Genomic DNA, 20,495 nt, shown 5'->3' with positions numbered 1-20,495 from the left:
GTTCGACCATTCGAGTTTTTTGGATCATGAAAAAAGTGTTTTTTCGAAATATCAACCAGGCGGCGAGCCAATGTCATTTTTATTGCAACGAATCTGACAGTTTTTAAGTGAATAAATGGACGCTTTGATTTTTCAGGGAAGTGTTCCACTCCCGACGCCCCACCAAAATTTTAACTCGCATTTCAGTATCTATTTGACGACTGGACAATGTCCATGTACATTTTGACCCCAACGAATGAATTTTTTCTGTCGGAACAACGATCCACGAAAATGTACTCGCATGTAAATATATCGTTCGAGCTACTTATATTGTAACGGATCGAGGGACCACGATTTCCGGTAGATGATTAAAATAAATAATTGATACAACTAAAGCCATCGGGAATCTTGAGACTCAAATTAACTGATACGACACTCCAGGGTCGAGCACTGTACAGATATGGGAGAGTCGAACTCGCATTATCTTGGCTCTCGGTATATGGACGAGCATTTAACATGTGTGCTGACAAGGATTTTGTGTTGATCGTACGTTACACAATAATACAGAGTTTCGTCAATGAATTTATTCATTCGTTTAGAGCCGAAAATTTCCCACTGAATAAATATGGTTTTTGTATTCACTTGAAACTAGTGCCACTCAAGCGTCGTGCTCGTTACGTAGATCGTTGCTATTTATTGCAGCGCTCACAATTACCGCTTATTTACAGCTGCGCCACAAATAACGCGCTACTGTTATAAAATTCATTTCATTACTGGCGTAAATTAGAGCCTGCCGTTCAGTATCAGCGATACTTCGTCGACGAATAATGGATATTAAAAACGCTTATTATTTACACGTCCTGATAGTTTCAATTTTAATGCCATTTTCATCAGCCACTCTTCCGGACTTTGTACTCAAGCCCATTTCATTCAACATTCTACCAAACTTGACTATTCAAATTTCACAATGAATCCGTTGGATTTTTAATAAGAGGCGTGCAGAATACGACCAAGTCCAAAGGTTCCGTAGAAAAAAAATGCTCGTTTGTTTGAGCTCATTTTCGAAGAGATGCCATTGAAAAAACGCTGTTTAGAGATAAATCGAAATTAGTAGTAGTAATGAGTTTTATTTGCACGACCTTTGTGGTCTTTTAAAAAATTTACGTTCTTTGCATATATCCTAATAATAATAACAGTACTCTTCTCTTCTAGATATTAATTCTATTTCTCTAAAAAACTAACACAGTTGCACATTAATTTACCTTCTTAGCGTGTCTCTATCAATTCTTCCCTGATTCCCTTGAGCCTTTTTTGTCCACACTTCTCTGTATGTTTTCATTTCCTCTGTTGCTCACTGTGTTCCTTTTTCGCAAATGATTAGATATTCCAATGTTTCATTTCCATGCTTGCACGTCTTGCACACGTGTCCATTCCTCGACCTCCCCTTCCTTTCCATCCCTCGCTATATTTCCGCAGTTTATCCTTGCCCACACTTCTTTATCTTTTCCTTCAATACTTTTCGTCGTATTTCCGAGATTATTTTTCATTTTCAATTATTCCTTCATATGCACTATTGTACGTCGAGTTTCGTATCTGTTTTTTTTTCTTTCTATATCGTTCTCGTGATAAATCTGACGTAATCATGGACAAAGTAAGCGAAAATAGACTTTTGGTCTTGAAACTATCGAGCGAATTAGAATTGGATTTTTGTGCAAAAAAGGATGGTCAATTTCATTCATCGATGAATTCTGTATTCAGGCATGAGCTTGAAGCGTTGAAATGGAACAAAATGAAGAATATTTTTGTTTTTTTTTCTTCGCAATCGAGTCATCTCAGTTTTATGAATGTTCAATATTTTCCAGGAATCGTAACCAACTGGTCATTCAAATGTTCGAATAGGAAATTGTTGTCAACTGTTGTCAAACTGCTGAACCCTCCAACATTTTATGAACTTGCCTCTTTGACATATTTCAATCGAATACTCATAGTGCAGCTCGTCCAATTCACAAATTCAAAAGGCCATGGGATGAAAATACAGGAGAGTGTTGCAAGCTCGCTCCAATTCAAAGGACTCTTATTATGTCAATGACGTATTACAGTCGGTTTCACACACTCACTCATTTAGGTTTCGCACGGACGCGAATACAATGACGAACGCACTCGCGTCCTTTGGCAATGCTCTTGAAGGAGAGAACGTACGTGTTGAGGCTGATGACGCCCCCATCATTTGTGGTTTACAACCATGAATTCTCGAGGGCTTTCCTCCCTCTCCCGCTCCTCTGCATGCAAATATGCATCGTGAAATCCGAAAGCCTCGATGGTACGCGTTCACATCTTCTGTGATCGGTACTAACCTTTTGATGCGATGTGCCTCAATATCGAATAATCAAACACGATCTCTCAAAGCCGATCGAATGGTAAGCCCTCGTTAGAGATTTTCGTGCGTGACCGAGTGTGTGATCAATTAAAACGCTTCGTGGCTGCGACAACTAGTTCTAAATTCGTAACAGCCAAACTGTATGTGAAAAATCCTCAGCAATTTATCTTCATTAGTGCTTAATTGATCTCCTTGGCCAGTACACTGAACGAACGAATTCATATTTGGAAAATCGGCCTGCATCTTGTCGGAAAGACGCAGAAATCCAGAGTGTTTTTTATATGGAATTGGATCAAGGAGCTTCGTCCCTCGCCACAAAGTTTCCAGAACCCTCGAATTCTCGACGCGAATAATTGTTACATGAAAAAGCAAATTTTTGCATCCCACAAACGTCAGTTTCTCACGTCACGAGAAATATTCACGAAGCAGAAACCGCCAACGAGAAGGAACGATCTTCCAACGCACTTGGATGGTCCGATATGTTTCATGTTACGAGAATAGTTTCATAGAATATTGAATTTTCGTGAAACATCCTCGTCGCTCCTGTAATAAGCGGCCTATGAAGCCGTGGACACTTTGCGGCCAGTTGTGGCACGCTTGCAATGCTTTATCTACATGGCCACGTGGTACACGCATTCCGCGTGGAGTATGTGCTGTTGTGTGGATTGGATGTTTGCGGCCACCAGTTCGGGTGAACCTCGGAAGTACGCTAATCACGCTTCTAATCACGTGCCTGCGGACGAAATTAGCCCTCGTCGAAAAGCGTGGAGCAAGTTCTCCGGCGAGCAGAGGAACGAGGGAGAGCAGAGGGTAAGATAGAAATACAGAGCTCAAAGGAAGTAATCCGAGATGAGCAAACCGGTAACGAGGTTCGGAGGCTGCAGCTCAGACGAGAGACGGCGAGCTGCTATGAGATCCTCGGGCACGGTTGTTGTCTCGCGTATACACTATGAACAAAACCGAGGAAACTCCCCTGCTCGCGCGGTGTGTATATAATGCGAGCAAAGTACTTTGCGGCCGTTCGTCCAACGTTCCGCCGTAAACTAGCCACCCACGTTACAAACTTTTCACGAGCTCCATGGCTATAGATGTACGCGATATTCATTTATGTATTAGGCTCTCCTCGCTGTGGTTAACTGCAGTCTTGATTACGAGAATAAATACCGCCAACGAGTTAATTTTGTGCGAGTCGACGCTCAATCGCCCGAAATTTCTTCAAACGAATTATATTTTCAGGTTCAACGTACCTGGTTAATTATTCACGACGCGAAAAGGGCTTCGCGAAAAATAAAGTTTAATGGCAGATTTGAGGAATCGAGAGGGCTCGAGAAATTTTTCAAACACATTCGAGGAACACGAAGATGAAATTTTATTTGTCGGATAAATACGAAAATGGATTTAATAAATGTCCTTTCGATTATTTACTTCGTGATGGTTTTTATACCTCGGAATGTTATGATATTCAGAGCGAATCGAATCTATTTGGAATTCAATACGTCACAGCTAAAGCTCAGGGTAAAGGCAAGTTTCTGAATAGAAAATATTTCTATTGAGGGAATAAAAATAGTCAGGCAATCATGATACCCATGCTGAGTAGCGATATATTCCAAATGCGTGCTGGGTATATATATCGATAGAACTCGATATCCAATAATATAAATTTTTTCCCCGAGATCGAATGGCCTTGTTCTATGTGAATAGATTCACATGAACGCACATCTCGTTCGTTCGCCTGTATATATGCCATATACACACGGACAGGGATGTGTCGCTAACAGGATAGGAGATGGGAAAAAGTGCTGGAAATGGTACGAAGTGAAACGATGCGAGAAAAAAAGCTCCTCGTCTATCTTTTATTTCCTCTCTCGCCCTCCCTCTCACACTCATTCCCTGTTTTCTCTTTTTCTCCCTTTAATCGACCAATGCTCCCAGCATGGTTGACCGATCGTGCTCCATTGTTTAGGGTCCCAATTATTGGACCCAATTGCCTTTTTTTTTTAATAGACCTTCCATACGCTTCTCTTTCTGTGTGTCCACCCCGACTCTTATTCCCTTTATTATTCTCCCAATCGACTTCGTGCTTCTGCAATTCTACCAACTTCATTTTCCTTTATTTGCCCAATTTTTTCTCTCATCACTGATTTTACGAAGATTATGGAAATATATTCGCGTCTAGATTTCTGTTAGAAGACGATTTAGAAAAATGAGGAATAGACAATTTCGAGGAAACAATATTATGGCTGTATATGGAATTCGCAGAGGCGAGAGAGAACCGAGTGCAATCGTAAAATAACGATGATCGTAACGCTGCGAATAGAAAGCATTGAAATAACTGTTCGAATATTCAATAAATCAGAATAATTTGTACTCTCGATGTAATATTAAGTAAAACATAAACATTACGGAACAGTTGTCACAGAATAAATCCGCGAGTACCGCAACGAGACATTCCTCAATTACGAGCTGATTATATAAATTATTGAAATATTTTTGTCCCAACGAAAGTAATTGCACATTAATCTAATCGAATATCAACGAATCCAAGAACCCTCTGCATTCAGAACATTCCAAATTCCATTTCAATTAGCATACATTCCTGCCAATATAATTACAAGCCTTAATAAAGACTGCCTGAACATCGGTCTATGGTATTTTCAAGCAGATTACCGCTTCAATGATACTGAAATGCATCATGTTACGAGTTCGACGTCGTATTCACATCGTTGATGAACGCTACGACGTGGGAATAGTGAAATCCAATTTGGGTATTTCTGGCAAATAGAAAGTTCAGATTTTCGTTTTTATAGACAAATTTAATACAGGACTTTGTACAGGGCACCAAAGAAAATTTAAATGCATATTTGTATATGCGAATATATGCTCGAAGTAAGCTGATCGTTTAGGTGAAAATATAGATTTACCTCTTTACCATGTCCCTTGAGAAAATCTCACGAGTACATAAGCTCGTGTATTATATACTTAAAATTTATAGTATATGTGTATATATACATACGGTACGATGATAGTGACTCGTGTATTATATACTTAAAATTTATAGTATATGTGTATATATACATACGGTACGATGATAGTGAGAGCTATCAGCGAAATCGACTTTCGATCAAACGATTTGGCTGAAGTAGAAGTTTGCGGCTTAACTCGACTCTCTCTCGCTCTCTCGTCGACCTTAATCGGTCGACCTACACTCTTCCCGAGCCCCTCTTTCGGCTGCTTCTGCCTTGGTGTCTCTTCCGCACGAGAGCACGTCTTCATTTCTCGCTACGAGCTCTCCAAAATGTACACCCACCTTTTCTCTCCTTCTCTCTTTCCCGCTCTTCGTGCGTTTTGCATTCAACGTAATCCGCTTGAGAACACGCTTTATCATATAAACTAGACTCCTCGATGATAACAAAATCCAGACCGTTTCCAAGGATTATAAAAGTTTTTTAGAAAAAACTACGAGTTCCAATTCAACCGGCTGCCGCGTACCAGTCGTTAAGCTTCCGTTTGCGAATTTTTTTATCGCATTTCTGTCAATGACAAATAACGCGGCTTGTAAACGTGCCAACATTTCGTACACCGATTAATCGTCAACATAGCTTCTCTATGCATATCGAGTTCTGCGAAACCATATTTTTCCTTCCCAATATTCCACTCCACTGATAAAATAGTTGGATTATGCATCGTTGTTAAATATGGAGATAGATTTGAGCCGTCGTTTATCATGATTGATGAAGACTATTTATGGTTCTTTCGTCCAAATATATTGAAATTCAAGTTAATTCTATATTGAGAGTAAAACCAGAACTCTCACGATAAATAGTTGTTTTTTTCGTAGCAATCATAGATTCATGGCAACAAGTACATTAGAATTATAAATCCAACAAGCTCTTACAAAATCGACAAATATAAATCCAACTAGGATTTTGTGAAACGACTAACACGAGCAAAAGTAATAGTCGTCGTTCGATCTTTTTGCATGGGTATATCGCTAACTGATCACTGAGTAATTAAATCGGACACGATTACCTTAAATGTGATCAAATTAATAGGTGAAATTATTTCACCGTAAAATATCCATTTACAATTAAATCAATGATAAACAAATTTATCTCAAAAGCAACGATCGAATAGGCTGATTTCGTGATCTCATTTCGTCACGATTTCTCGAGAGAATAATCATCGAGCAACCAAACGAAAGCCGCATCAAAACTATTTTTAACTCATTTCTAGTTTCTTGTGTGTTTAATAAATCGTCAATTATAAACCGGCAATATTAACGCTAGACGATAAACGTCGACTATGTGATAAATCGAACATTTAAACATTTTCAACAATTTTGATCCTATTTGATTCGAGAACAATTATAATGACGCATTCCAACTTTGTCGTAGAGAAGCTAATCAAACCGTTTAATTGTTCATTGGATCGTCATACTCGGATTTTACTCGCGCTCATTATATGCCATGCACTTTTTTCGATTTGATGGCAGTAATTATCAAAATTCTACCGAAGAAACTGCGAAAGAGAGAGAAAGAGGAAGGACAAACGGTCTCGATCTGCGACGCATGATCTTTCAAGTTCGTTTCCTCCAATAATACTCGTTTGAAGTCGCCACACCGAAGCTAGATGAAATTCATTAAAAGCGTCGTCCATTGTGTCGACAACAATCAAGAAGAAGATGGAGAGAGGAAGCGAGAGCTGGACATACGTGGGCGTTCTAAACTGCAGGAACACAGCAAAAGCTATCTTCGAGAAAGTCGTGTGGTCACGTAGCAACATTTCCGATATTGAAGTTCCTCGAGGTTTCCTCGAGACCTGTGGCCTCGCGTGCTGCTACCATCGCGTAGAAACTTCCAGCGCACTAACACGAGTAGAGCGGCAGCCTCTTGGATGCATCTGTACACCCGTCCAGGTAAACCACGTACCTTCGTCAGGGAGTCGTAGCTCTCTGGAGCTGCTTCTTCTCGGTACACTTATTCCCTTCGATAAATCTCTCCCGGTTCACCTGTACTTGAACTTAGACGAACTCGTGTAGAGCATCACTTCATCCGGAGTTGCACGAAGATATCGAGGTTATGCAAAGAGAGTCGATTCTCAGATAAATTCGATGCTTTTCTATACATTTTTCAAACAAATCATTCTTCGAGCATCGTTGACTCGACCATTTTTTTCTGCCTAAAAATTGGTCATTCAGTTTTTCGTTCGAACTGGTATTTGAGCTCACTGCGTAGACTGACTCAACTGGAAAGTGGATTCTTGAACTTACCTTTGCCCCTTAAATTAAGGCTTTCGAGACGAAGCGATTCTCCAGCTCTCATTTCATCCCTATCAACTATACGTAGTATATGTACAGCACGAATGGATAAATTATCGGATCCTCCAATGCTCTCATCCAACCTCTTGGCCACGGTGGCGACCGCGAGCCCTAATGATGCATTAATTGCATGACGCTTGATGCGAAATAGATATAACTCTAGGGGCCCTAACTTACTGGCACTAAAATCAGGTTTCTATGAGTTTGGGTGTGCAGGGGAAACGCACGGTGGAGCTACCAGGGCCATCTGCACTGATCGCACATGCTCTCAATTTCTCTCTGCCTCTCTTGCTCGAGCTTCCTGTTGATCAATCTCTTTCTCTTTATCTATCGGTACATGAATATTTCAATGGTGACGTCGACCGTACGAGCTCATAGGGCAGACCTCAATCCAGCTTCACTTTGATATTTCCATTTGAATTGTCCTTGTTAATTGTGCACACGTTTCGTTGCAATGCGCGGTGATGTCGACAAATTAATTTCATGATATATCGCTGATTTGTCATTTCACGTACGTAACGAGTTTAGAAGTAGCGAATTTAAAATATTAAGCAAGTGGGTGCAACTCTCAATGGTGCGGCGGCGCGCTCAAGACTTTTCCTTACCGGCAAATTTTTCGCTTGAAAAGTGTCTAAAATTCGTGCGTTGGTATTGTAGCGAGTAAATATCGGACACACGAATCAGTGGCGTTTATTTTAATTCGAAAAATGGAATCAGTTCAGAGCGAAAATTTTCTTCAAAACACTTTACAAATCGTAGAAAACGAAGTTGTCGTAAAGCGAAGAACTGATTAAAGTCCGTTTCGCCGCGGGAACGTCCTCGTAAATTACCGGAAGGATTTATCAGCCGTCTCGTGGGTGTCTTGTCGCATCACAGAAGACGTCACTTTTTTCTCGCGGTCGTGGAGCGGTCAGCCGAGAACGATTTCTCGTTCCTAATTTTTTGCAACACTTTTATCTGTCTCTGGCTATCGCGTTCGTCTTATTTTCACGCGGAGAAGCCTTGAGTCACCGCCGATTTTCGTCCCACGTACGATCGACCTGAAAAAAGAATTTCCGTTGATGCGGTGATGAACGACCGACGGGACGACCTACAGTTGGCAACCTCGCACAATAAAACAGCAACGAACCAATTTACTGATCGATCGTCGAACCGATAAACTATTTGAGAATAGAAGGAAACAGGAGGTGGGAAGGGAAAAAAGCCAGACCCGCCAATCGCGCCGGAGGGTAATGCGAGACGAAATGAGCCGGAAATTTTCCAACCCTGAATCATCCCTCAGCCACAAACGCTTTTCATTATCAATTCGAGACTGCAAAATTAATTAACGATCGAATTCTCCATTCAAACAGCATAAATTATCGAGTGAAGTAAAAAAACGAAAGACAAAATGCGATCCGCGATGACGTTTGAAAAACGAGCGTGAAGGAGGAGCGCGCGCTGCCAAATTCCGATTGAAACAAATTATTTAAAACGTCAATAGGAAACCGCTTGACAATCAATTTCAACGGTTCACAAAATCTCGAGCCATAAGATAATCCCAAATTATTCATGGAGTGTTACGATTTATCTTGGTGATACTTAAGTCTGAGCATTTCGCTCTCAACAGATAGTAAAAAATAACCGATGTAAAAGCAAATCGAATATCTTCGATATTTTAATCCCCGAGATATTTTCCCACACTATATTTCGTGTCGGGATGCTCCCATCTTCAAGCAGTAACTCTGCGTGATATGCCAGTAAAACGTTTGGACATGAATGTATCGACTTCTTATCGGTTTATGCAAATAGTATTTTGATATGGATGAGTCATCGTTCCTCTATATTCTCGGGCGAGGCTAAAAGAGGTAGAGAAAGGTGGAACGAGGGGAAGAAAGAAAAGAGTTTTACATACGTATCTGAATGTCTATATCTACAGAAGTTGTATGCCCGTAGATAAAGGTATAGGAGAGTGGTGAAATAAGAAATTTCGCAAATGACGAGAGTGCGAGGGAGCAGGGAAGAGGTATAGGAAGAAGGAGGAAAGAAAGGGAGAGAAAGACAGAATTCGTTTCTCTGGCAAACGCATACTTTATTCAGGTGATGTCGGGGAACGTGCTGTTGGAAAATGTGGTTCAAACACGCAGATCTCGTGCACGTATACAGCTCATATAGAAAGTCCAGTGTGGAGGATCGTATGAGAGGTGCTTTCGTGCTGTAGCACAGTTAAAGCTCTCCGGTCCGCTTTGTACGTCGTAACGACGTGGAAAACGATTATCCCAATATCGCAGCTAATAATGATGTGTAGCTTCGCTACAATCATTTTTATGTTAAATTTTATACATGCGCGCCCGGCTGCTCGTTATGTAGCTTTCAAAATAAGCTTAGAATCAAACGGGTGATGCAACGGACGAGCGAAAGGGAAAGAAAATCGGCTCTTGTGCGTTTTGCTATATACTACGAGATATTGAAGCTTTTCTACTCGGCCTCTAGCAGCGGCAGAGCGATCATCCATTTCAGTCTGGAGAGCGAGAGAGGAGAAGCCAGAGCTTGATCCCATATGAGAGCCTCGTGTTATGCTCGCTATCAAACCAGCGTTATCTTCTGAAAACTATGACTCTATCGCACGAGTTTCACGTTACGTACACGAGCAGGCCCCTCGTCTCTCTCCCTCTTCGTTTTAACCTCTCTCTCTCTCTCTCTCTCCTGCTCACACCTTCCTTCCTCTCTCTGAAGCCGTATACACGAACACGCAAATGCACACAATCACAAGTGCACACATGGACACGCTATAAACTCGTGTTGACGTACTGTGCTCGCGATAGTGTATATCGTCAGTGCACACCCCGTTGTTGCAGTCAAGCTTCCTCTCTTTCTCTCTCTCTCTCTCTCTCTATGGCAAACGCACGAACTAACAGCAGTTTCTCCCCCGAGAATCACAAACATTTTCTCTCGCCCTCTGTCCACCGTATCTAAATCTAAAATACACTGAGCCGACATTTTACACAGACACTGGTCGAAATACGTATGGGCGATTTCATATGAAACGAAGGAAAGATTCTTTGGGTTAAATTGCCCGAATCACCTCGATGCAAAAATATGTACGCGATCTGAATATATGTATCGTCTTATAATCCGAAATAATCACAAATCAATGTGTATTTCGAGCTTTTGAAAAATTCTATATTCCAAGCACTACATTTCGGGATTAAATCTATCGAATGGAATAAAATCATTTTTTTTGTAGACGACGAATTCAGAGAGAACTAGCAGATTGGAAATGTTACGCTCATTTAATTGTACGTTTAATTTCTTTTGACATCGATCGCCCTGATAGACAGTTGCGGCGCACAGTGACGGCACGATGGCTCCACGCCACGCTATTTTCTTAATTCCGACTGCACGAATTTCTCCCCGGGTTCATTCGAATCCCGTCTATAGCCACCAGTGTCCGTGTACAACGCTCATCCCAGACTCGCCAGTGGTCTGAAAAACCACGCACACGACTGCTCTTTTTGCTAGCGCACCAATTTCCCTCGCACAGTATTTTTTTCTTTCCGTTTCATGTTCTACCTTCATTTCTCTGTCATAAATGTAAAAATGCCCGGCTCAGTAAGATGCTCTAAAGTTGGGTTTTGAAGGGAACTTGAAGCGAGCTCGAGATTAGTGTTGCAATAGAAACACATTCCTGGAGCAAAATGTTTTTTATTTTCTTCTTTTTCACTTGTGTCAACTGAACACAGAGCTGTGAGATGAAAGAGCGACGGATGCCAAAGCATGTGTGGAGGACGGACAGAATTTTCAAACGGGATCCTGCGAATGAGCCTCCCAGCTTTGAATGCAAAATAAACTCAATTCGTTTTCCTCTCCATACTTTGTTTAACGATCGCTTACACCGTTGTTGAAAATAAATAATTGCACTCTTTATGCATCCCTTTATGCGAGAATCACGAAAAATCATTTGCTGAATGACAGTAACGAATGATAATTTACAAAATTGTTTAGTCTTCTGCAGATTTATCGCTAATTGACGTTCCACTCGTTATACCGAAGTTTGTAGCGCCTACGCTCGCGGCCGTTCGGTGAGCTAGCAATGCCAACGCACAAAAGCCGAATTATACGTACACACATTTTTTCCTGCACCATGAAAAATTAATTTCTCGCGCGGGAGTTGAAAGCGAATTTCTTCAATTTCAACAACGAGTTTGAGCACTTTGAAATGGTATTTTTATCGTTTATCACGATAATATTCACCTTGACGCTGCGAGGATTCCAAAATGAAGAGTTGGTTAATCGCGTCAACGATACGTAAAAGATATAAAGTACCACTTTAATCACGCAATTTTGCAAACAATACTCCGAATAGCACTTTAAACGAGAGCTTCATTCGAAACAATAATCTTTTATTCTTTTATTTTCATGAAAATTGCCCTTCGTGAAGTATGATCTCGAAATTTGCGGGTATTTACCTCCTAACTGTTTGCTCCACGATATTTTCCCTTTTTCATTCTCTCCCCCTGCACTCACGCCTACGCGCATACAATACAGGCTCGAATTTTTAGTTCACCCAAAGCGGCACGCTACGCTGGAAAGTTATTGTTTGACTGCGTGCAATTGGTGGAATAGTACGAATGAAAAAGGCTGATCATTTATGCATTAATGATTACCACCGAAGCGTACTTATTCGGCGCACAAATAGAGTCGAAACTGGTTCATTGATGTTGCTGGATCGGCGAGCCTCTATTGCCACAACACAGGCCCATTAAGCGCGTATTAAAAAGCTATACGGTCAAACGAAATGCTCGATACGTGCAGAGATCAAAACGCGTTTTGCACACACTTTGAGAGGTATTTTGAGACGAAAGAGAGAAACATTACGTATGGCGATAATACTAGCGTTAACTGCAAACGGCACGCGAGTCCAGTGTACTGCAACAGCCCCGTGAGTTCACAGTAACGACCGTATAAATCACGTACAGAAGCCTCTAACGTACTCCGGAGCCAGATAGCTTTAAGCACGAGCCAGAATCTCGTCGAACACGTCCAAGAGCAACGAGAGTAATTGGAATACCGCGGCTTTAATATACCCTCACATCGAGCTTTCACCTTTGCTCTAAAAAATCCTATTCTCATTCGAAGATCGTTCATCATTCGTGAATCCCTATTGAATCCGTATTTTCTATCGTCAATTTAGTAAGGAAAGTTATTAGTAGGAAAATGGATTGGAAGAAACGGGAATTGTAGCAGTTGGACTCCCTTGGACTCCTTGTCGAGGTATAACAAATAATTGACAATTTTGCGAAGCCGATAGCCAGTCACACGAAACGATGTTAACATTCACTCAACACTCGTTTTCACTTTGATGAGTTGAAAATATTTACGCTCACACTTTATAGATGAGTTTTCCCCAAATGATTTTCTTAAGAATCGAGCATCTCGATCGTAAGCAATGTTTTCGACGAATTTTTGGAATAATTCAATAACGAAATTCCTCTAATGAAGTACGAAGTTATGAGAAATCCGAAAAGTAACAATGGGAAAGTGAAAAATTTTTCGAATTTGTGTGCAAAGGAACGTAAAAGTTGATTTAATAAACGTGATGAAGGTACGCTGGAAATGCTTCGAGGAAAAACTCTGCATTACCCGAGCTCATGTATATTTGATTCCGAATCGAAGCCCTGTCGAGGTCGAATTTTTTGGTCCAGCACACCGTGGTACGTGCACATGCTACAACAAAAAATACCTTTTATCCCAAATATCTACACGGTGCAGGAAAAACCATGCCAAAAAATTCTCCACCGTATACGTACATGAGAGAATGAAACGTTTTTTTCCATTACTTTAGCTCACAAATGCAAATTGAAAAATGTACACTTACGTACACACGAAACACGATATGCATTTCATTCTCGATACACGCAGGAGGTCGCCACTGTTGCAGAACGTTGATGTATACATTTTTTATGTTCTCCGAAGAAGCAAATATGCAGATACGAATTCATACATCCGTATTTATCGGGGCCTTTGGCTAGGGGAATATGCGTTCAGCAAAAACCCTTAGCCACCGCCTCGAACATGTAAAAAGTAAAAACAAAACAAAAACTTTGACAAGAATTTATGTACTTAAGGACGGGGCAGCGGGGCTAAACTTTTCAGTGCAACCCGAGAAATCATGTTTTCGAGGTTGTAATAAAATATGATGGATACGGACGTGTACGCGATTGCAGTCGAATCGAAACAAGTTTTCCTCCTTTTCATTTTCACAAAATGTACAAAAGAGGTGAATATATTTGAAAAAGTATCGAAAGTTTTTTTGCTCAGGTAAATCAAATGATGAGAGAAAAAAGGCTTCCCCGATCGAAGATCAAAGAGAGCATAAAAAGAGTGAAAAAGCTGACCAACGAGAAAAGCGAGAAATTCGCGATGATGGAAGCAAGCATACGAGCGTAGCCAGCGGGGGAGAGCTGATCTTGTGAATAGTGTACAGAGAGAGGTTTTAGTCTAGAAAATCTCACGTTCGTACTCGCGTGGCAGATTTACTTTCCCATAAACTAAAAGAGCGGTGAGCAGAGTGAAAATTCAAGTACGAGCCTTCAATATGTCGACATAAAAAAATCAATTTACGAACGTCTATAATGAACTTTACGAGAGCACCGATCGACGAAACTTTTTTTAGCCAATAATTGTGAGCACAAAAAAAATGGATTCTTGATGGTAAATTATTGGAAAACTTGGTTCGACATGCTTTATTACGACACAAAGGAAACGATGCCTCAAGTTGCCAGTAATTGCTTCGACAGAGTTAGCCAGCGAAACTGGAAGTAACTAGTGACTGAAGACCTCAACTGTCTGTTTTATTTCTCCCCGTCCTTGGGATGCTGCCCTGCAAAGGTGTGCTCCACGAAAAATCAGAATCGATGAATCTCTACGATTCCCCCGCGAGAGCAAAATTTTCAAACGCTGGTAAATAAGAAGAAGCACCAAATTGCGAAATGAATTTTAAATTCGATTCACCGTTAGCAAAAAGGATCTACATATTTCTTCGATTAAAAAAAAAAACTCGAGATAAGACAGATTCCAAACGATGTTCCGTTGACGAGGGAAAAATTTAATCGATTTAAATAGTCGTTGGACACGAGAGGCGACCTTCTCGCATTCCCCTTATCCCTCCCTTTTTTAGTGTTTAGTCTCAAGTTCCTCTCTCCCCTTCGTACACACATCGACAACCCTGTTCTTCCGTGCTGTTATAATTGAAATACGTAAAGATTCTTCATCTGAAATGTTGAATTTATCGTTTGAACGCTCGATAAGACACGAGAGTAGATGCGCTTCAAGTGGTTTGGGATCGGGTGAACGCTCTCTTCCGGGGCTCTTATCACTGCCTCCGGACGGTTCATTTCTCAAGAACCGGCGTGTGCACCATGAGAGATAGAGGACCTCGCCGCAATCGAGCCTCGAGAGTTTCCGATCATTTTTCTTATCCGCACGGTCCCAGAGCTCTATCGATTAACCGATTGGGAAAAGAGAGTTTCACGTCTCTGGTGTGGCAACGACCACCCTCTCTCTTAACTCGCTCCACCTCCATCTTTCTCTTTCTATCGGGCTTTTACACGCTTCATCTGCACACACACACACACACGCGTTTTGTCAGCGCAAAGCGACGACGTAGCCCTTCGCTCATCCGTGCATCCATCAAAATTTCCTTCCTCGTACTTAATCGTCCCTGCGCCTCGTCATATTACAGGATGCTGAATATAGTTGCGTCCGTTATTATCGGCGGTATCGACAAAAAAAAACATGATCGCTGATTCATAGTGTTAAGAAAAATGCGATCGTTTTCGATCTCCAGATACGAATTCATTTCCAGCCATAATGTTAAAACGCATGCTATTGTCGAACCCTGACTAATTTTCTTACAAATTCGTTTCTTGCAGTCTCATCCATCGGGACACGAGGCCTGAACCTTCGATAAGATGCTCAACTCTGAGAGGAGCAACAAGGTTACCATCAGCGCCGGATCATCGGAGCGAAGCTCGTCTCAGGATAGATCCAAAGGTTCTCGTCTTCGTCGAGACTTTGTATTCGCGACTGGGGCGCGAGATTGCGGAATTACTCGTGTACAACAGGATAAAGTGAGCATAAAAATCATTTTTTTCTTGCACCCTACTGCGTGATCATCGAGTTTCAATGAGTGAGACTTTGATCTTTCAAATCATCAATTTATCGATGCTATGCAGAAATTTTATTGGATCATTTCTAATGCGGATTAATTGTCGACCCTCTCAGACCGAGGCAAAGAAAATTATTTCATTTATAATTTCATCTCAAAATACTTTCTAGTTTACGAATCCATTGTGCGACGTTTCAGATTTTTTGTTGGAAAATACGAATTTCTGAATGTTCGGTGTGCGCGCAGCACCAGGTAAAACAGGGGGGTAAAAACAGGAAAATTTACGAATGAATCTAGCACCTACCACCTTAAATACATCGTATCAGCTTCCCTGCTTTGAAAGCATATAACGCGTTTGGAGTATGATAAATAAACGTGTACTCGCTTTTCTTTTGCTAAAGCACGTTTTCACACAGTGACAACTCAACACGAAACGCCGGCTTCATGTTGATATTTCGATGGATCGAAGCAGTTTATCTCTTGGTTTAGGAGTGTCTTGGTGCAATCTAACCTTGCTCGATGGAACTGAGCAGTTAGAACCCCGAGCTTACATATCTGATTATTGAGTAATAAAAAAATCAATGTTTGTCCAAAAAAATGCACATGGTCGGGAATAACCCTGGAATAATGATGATTCTACCGTAAACATAAAATGCCATATACGATAATTTCGCTGATGAAATCATTTCGTATGATTTCATTAGTGGAATGTCATCAGTGATTTTGAATTCGCTGTAGAATGCTTTAATCTGAGTTTATCGCGCACCGAGTCTGTTTTCAGTCATTTTGACACAGCATTGTTGCAGGACTGTGCGCATAGTCAATATTCGAAATACGGTGCGGACGAAATTGATTTTTATATGGTACGGGAGAGAGTAAGAGAGAAGGGAAGAAAAGAGAGGGAGAAAAATGCCACTACTGGGTATAAAATTAGTACGGATTGCCTCGAGTAGATTCAGTGAGCGCTAATTATTCCCCGTTTCATCCCCCTCGCGAACCGTTATATTACTGGTTGCAACACTTCGCAACGACGATCAGGCATATCGGAAAATGCAAACATGGAATGTACCGCGGGTTCGCGAGAGAATAAAACCACGGAGATGTCCAAAGGCAGGAAATGTGGAAGGAGAGAAATGTGCATAAGCCAATATGTGTATGTGTGTGTGGGCACGCATGGGGGTAAAGCCCATTGGATTATCGCGCGTAATCGCTCGCTCGATATATCGGACCGAGTATCGAGTCTCTTCTCCTCGCGTGTGCATCTATATTTTCGGCTCTGAATATCCGCGCTACTGTATTACAACTTTTTCGCTTCATTTTCACTGCGGGACAATTAATTCGAGCAAATGATTCTTTTCGAAATGAACTTGTTTGCAAAGCAAATGAGCTAATAATTATTTTTCCGTCAAATTCGAATATCGACGTTGTTTGTCGATGACTCTAGTGTTTCCGATTTATGCGACAAACTTATTTGCAGGGTCAATGTCCCTTATTCGTACTTAATTTCACGAAAATTTTCCTTTTTTTTGCTCCATTTCTTTTTTGAGATTTTTTTTTTTTGTTTATTTCGAAGCAATTTTACAAACCGTACGAAATGATTGGTGAGCTGATTTTTTAACAACAACTTGCTGGAAATTTTGAAAAAAATGTGTCTCGATACAAAATCTGTTTGTTGATGCTAACAAATATACGTTTTGATAATTCGTTATTTCAATGCGATGAAATTCCATTATTGAACAGCCTCGCAATATAATGTTCACCGTAATTAAATCCTCAGAGATGATTTTCGTTTCTCTTTTGGAACTGACACCTCATTGTGGGCCGAAACATTCTATGCGAATGCCATATTTGCTTTACCGGTGTAGAGGAAAATGGATTATTTGATATCTCGATAAACCAACAAAAATATTGTTTTCCATTGTTGTAACGAAGCTCACGAGCTCGGTTTCGGAGAGATCCCAATTCTGTCATTTACCGAAAGCGATTCAACACAATTTCGGGTTGGTAACAAAGACGTGCGAAGCGTGTTGACACACGCCGAGCGAAAGCGAAGGATTTTTGGTCGACTCTAAAATTCCAACCACCAACCGAAGCTTCAGAAATGAATATTTAAACAAAAATTAGATTAAAAGCCTGAAGAAACTTTGTTCTCTTTGTACGTAACGGAGGAACATTTTGTTACTTTTTTCACATCGCCGATGAATATCTGATAAATTTCCAACACCTCGAGCATATCAATTGCGATTTGCACGTTGCCTCCTTTTTTTGTTGTTTTTTCACTCTCTTTTTCATCTTCCGATATTCGTACAGCGTTGCGTATGTGCGCTGTGTAAAGAAGAGAAAAGTGTGTAGTACGATTCGAGAGATTTACATGAATTCGCATGTGCCGCAGAGCGGAGGGTGAGAAACAAGCCTCCCGGGATTGTCTGCTCGACGCGGTTATCCTGCCCTCCCCTCGCTCCTCTCTTTTTCTATATATCGAGCAATCCTACTAATATACACGAAATACTCTGCGTATTTCCCCGAATTTTCGGCCAATATATATTCAACGCGAAACAAATCCCTCTTCAAAAACTCGATTGTTATGAAGATTCGACGAATTTTTCTTGGTAAAAGCACTAAAAATTACAGATCAAAAAATAAAATTAACAGTTACGATTATGATAATAAATAATTTAGAGAATTTTCCTAAAGATTTTTCTCCTCCTTCGTGTGCCTTTACAATAATTGATGTTTTAAAACGTTCCGTAAAAATGAGTGCCTTCGAGTAAGCATGCAAATAACAGCGTAATAAGGAAGCGTAATTCGGTTTTTTTCAGAATGAAAAGAAAAAGTGAAATATAAAAGTCGAGATCGCTCGAGAGATGGGATTATTGAAATATTCCGGTTTCTATTGCACGGGCACGAATTCGAGTGAAAATAAAATGATCCGAACCGAGAAGAAATCGACTTTGGACTTTGGTGCTAAACGATATCCTGGAGGATGAGACTGCGGCATCGAATAAATGCATAGAGACGATCAGCAAACGAATAAAAAAACGGTTTAGACTTCACAAAAGGTTTATCTGACTTGAACCTTCCAGCGTTGCACGGCTGGGGAAAACGTTGAATGTCTATCTGTACTTTCTCCACTCCACGCCCACCGTTCATTAAGATAATCACCGCAAACCTGAATAAATTTCGAACAGAAGCATACAGAAGCGAGGAGGAAGGAGCAGGCAAAACGAGCAATGAAATCCTTCTTATAATTCGTTTGCGTTTGACTTTCGGTTAGAATGGAACAATGGAGGAATTTAACGTATCACATTTTCCATTGGAGTGCAGCCTTAAGCAACCAACGATGATTAACAAAACTCATTAAATCCTGATTTTCGTTTTCTTCTGATGTTACTCAAACTGAAATTGTTTTCTTCGAACCAAAGTCCATCTTCTGTCAGAAAATGTCAAATCACTCGATGCAAGAGATTTACTCCCAGAAAAACGTATTTCACGTTGAAAATCCCGTGGAAAAACAAATCCAACAACGAAAGTGTGCGAGTTCCAATTAAAACGATTAGCCGTACGGGAAAATAGAATTGCAAATGTATTAATCCGTCCATTGATGCGATGATTGGGGAGGCTGTTTTGTCGCGTTTGAAAACATTTAAGGCCTCGTAACTGAAATTCAGCGCTTTATGAAACAAAATTCGAGGTCGTAACACGAACTTTTTCATTTAAATGAGAAAGTAGCGAGTTACAATTTTTCGTAATCGTTTCAGCTGAAAATTCATTGGATATTCCGAAGCGTATAAATGCCAAGGTGAATACAATTGTCCACACAATGAGAAACCGCCGCGATCATTGCGCGCAAACACACGTCATATGTACGTAACTGGTACGTTCGCACTTCACACCCTTCCGTGGTACCGGAAACAACGGAGCGAGACTATAGATGTTCGCTAATGCGGCGTTGCCGCATGTGTGTGCAGTACAAATCGATGGCGATTGGAGTCAAAAGGACGCGCGTGATGAGTACGATCCCACGAACGTGTCGTCTTTGTCGAATGGAACAATTAAATTCCGATATATCCTCGAGGGATCAAGTTCGCTGTGACACTGTGCCTAGAATTGGTGGGTATCGGATATTTTGAATAAATTTTCAGAGGTAACGCTATACTGCGAGGCGCGTCGTTCAAGCTCGTTTTAGTCAGAAGAAAATATCATCGAGCTCCGCGAGCCTGGTCGAGGCAAAACAATGAAAACTGCCCGAAGAAAAGCTCCAGCAATTGCAAAGCCGATATAGTAAAAAAAATATTTATTCTGCACAAAAGGAGAGTCGAGCTAAGGAGCAAGTTACAACGGACGAGAGACAATTAAGTCGGCGAAACAAAAGCTGATTATTTTCGACAAAGGGATTTGTCGAAAAATCCTCGTGCGGATTTAATTGGAGCACGAATATACACGAGAGTTGATAACATGTTGAAAAAAAAACATTTTATTCTCCAATCGTTGTTCTCGAAGAAAGAAATATTCTATTCATTCGGCATAATGGCAATTGCGAGAGAGAACAAACGGATTGGGCTATCATTCACCTTTTTTCCGAAGCAAAAGGGCGAAGGGAGCAGGCTGTTGCTCGCGGCTAACGGAATTCGAAGAATTCCCAGATTTTTGTGTGTACGGATAATGGTCTTGTC

General features: G+C 40.8%; 1 protein-coding gene across 3 annotated transcripts in view; it reads left to right on the top strand.

Moving 5' to 3' along the window:
* Positions 1-20,495, top strand: part of sfl (N-deacetylase and N-sulfotransferase sfl) — an 86,084-nt gene that overhangs the window by 38,504 nt on the left and 27,085 nt on the right. For all 3 annotated transcript variants that reach the window (XM_043418007.1, XM_043418006.1, XM_043418005.1), the window contains exon 3: positions 15,587-15,784. In XM_043418007.1, coding sequence (XP_043273942.1) covers positions 15,587-15,784 — 198 coding nt within the window. The remainder of the gene's footprint in view (positions 1-15,586; positions 15,785-20,495) is intronic.

The sequence above is a fragment of the Venturia canescens genome, chromosome 4, assembly GCF_019457755.1.
Source record: "Venturia canescens isolate UGA chromosome 4, ASM1945775v1, whole genome shotgun sequence".
NCBI lineage: Eukaryota > Metazoa > Arthropoda > Insecta > Hymenoptera > Ichneumonidae > Venturia > Venturia canescens.
Note: the sequence above shows the minus strand (reverse complement) of the source record. Positions and strands in the feature narration are given on the sequence as shown.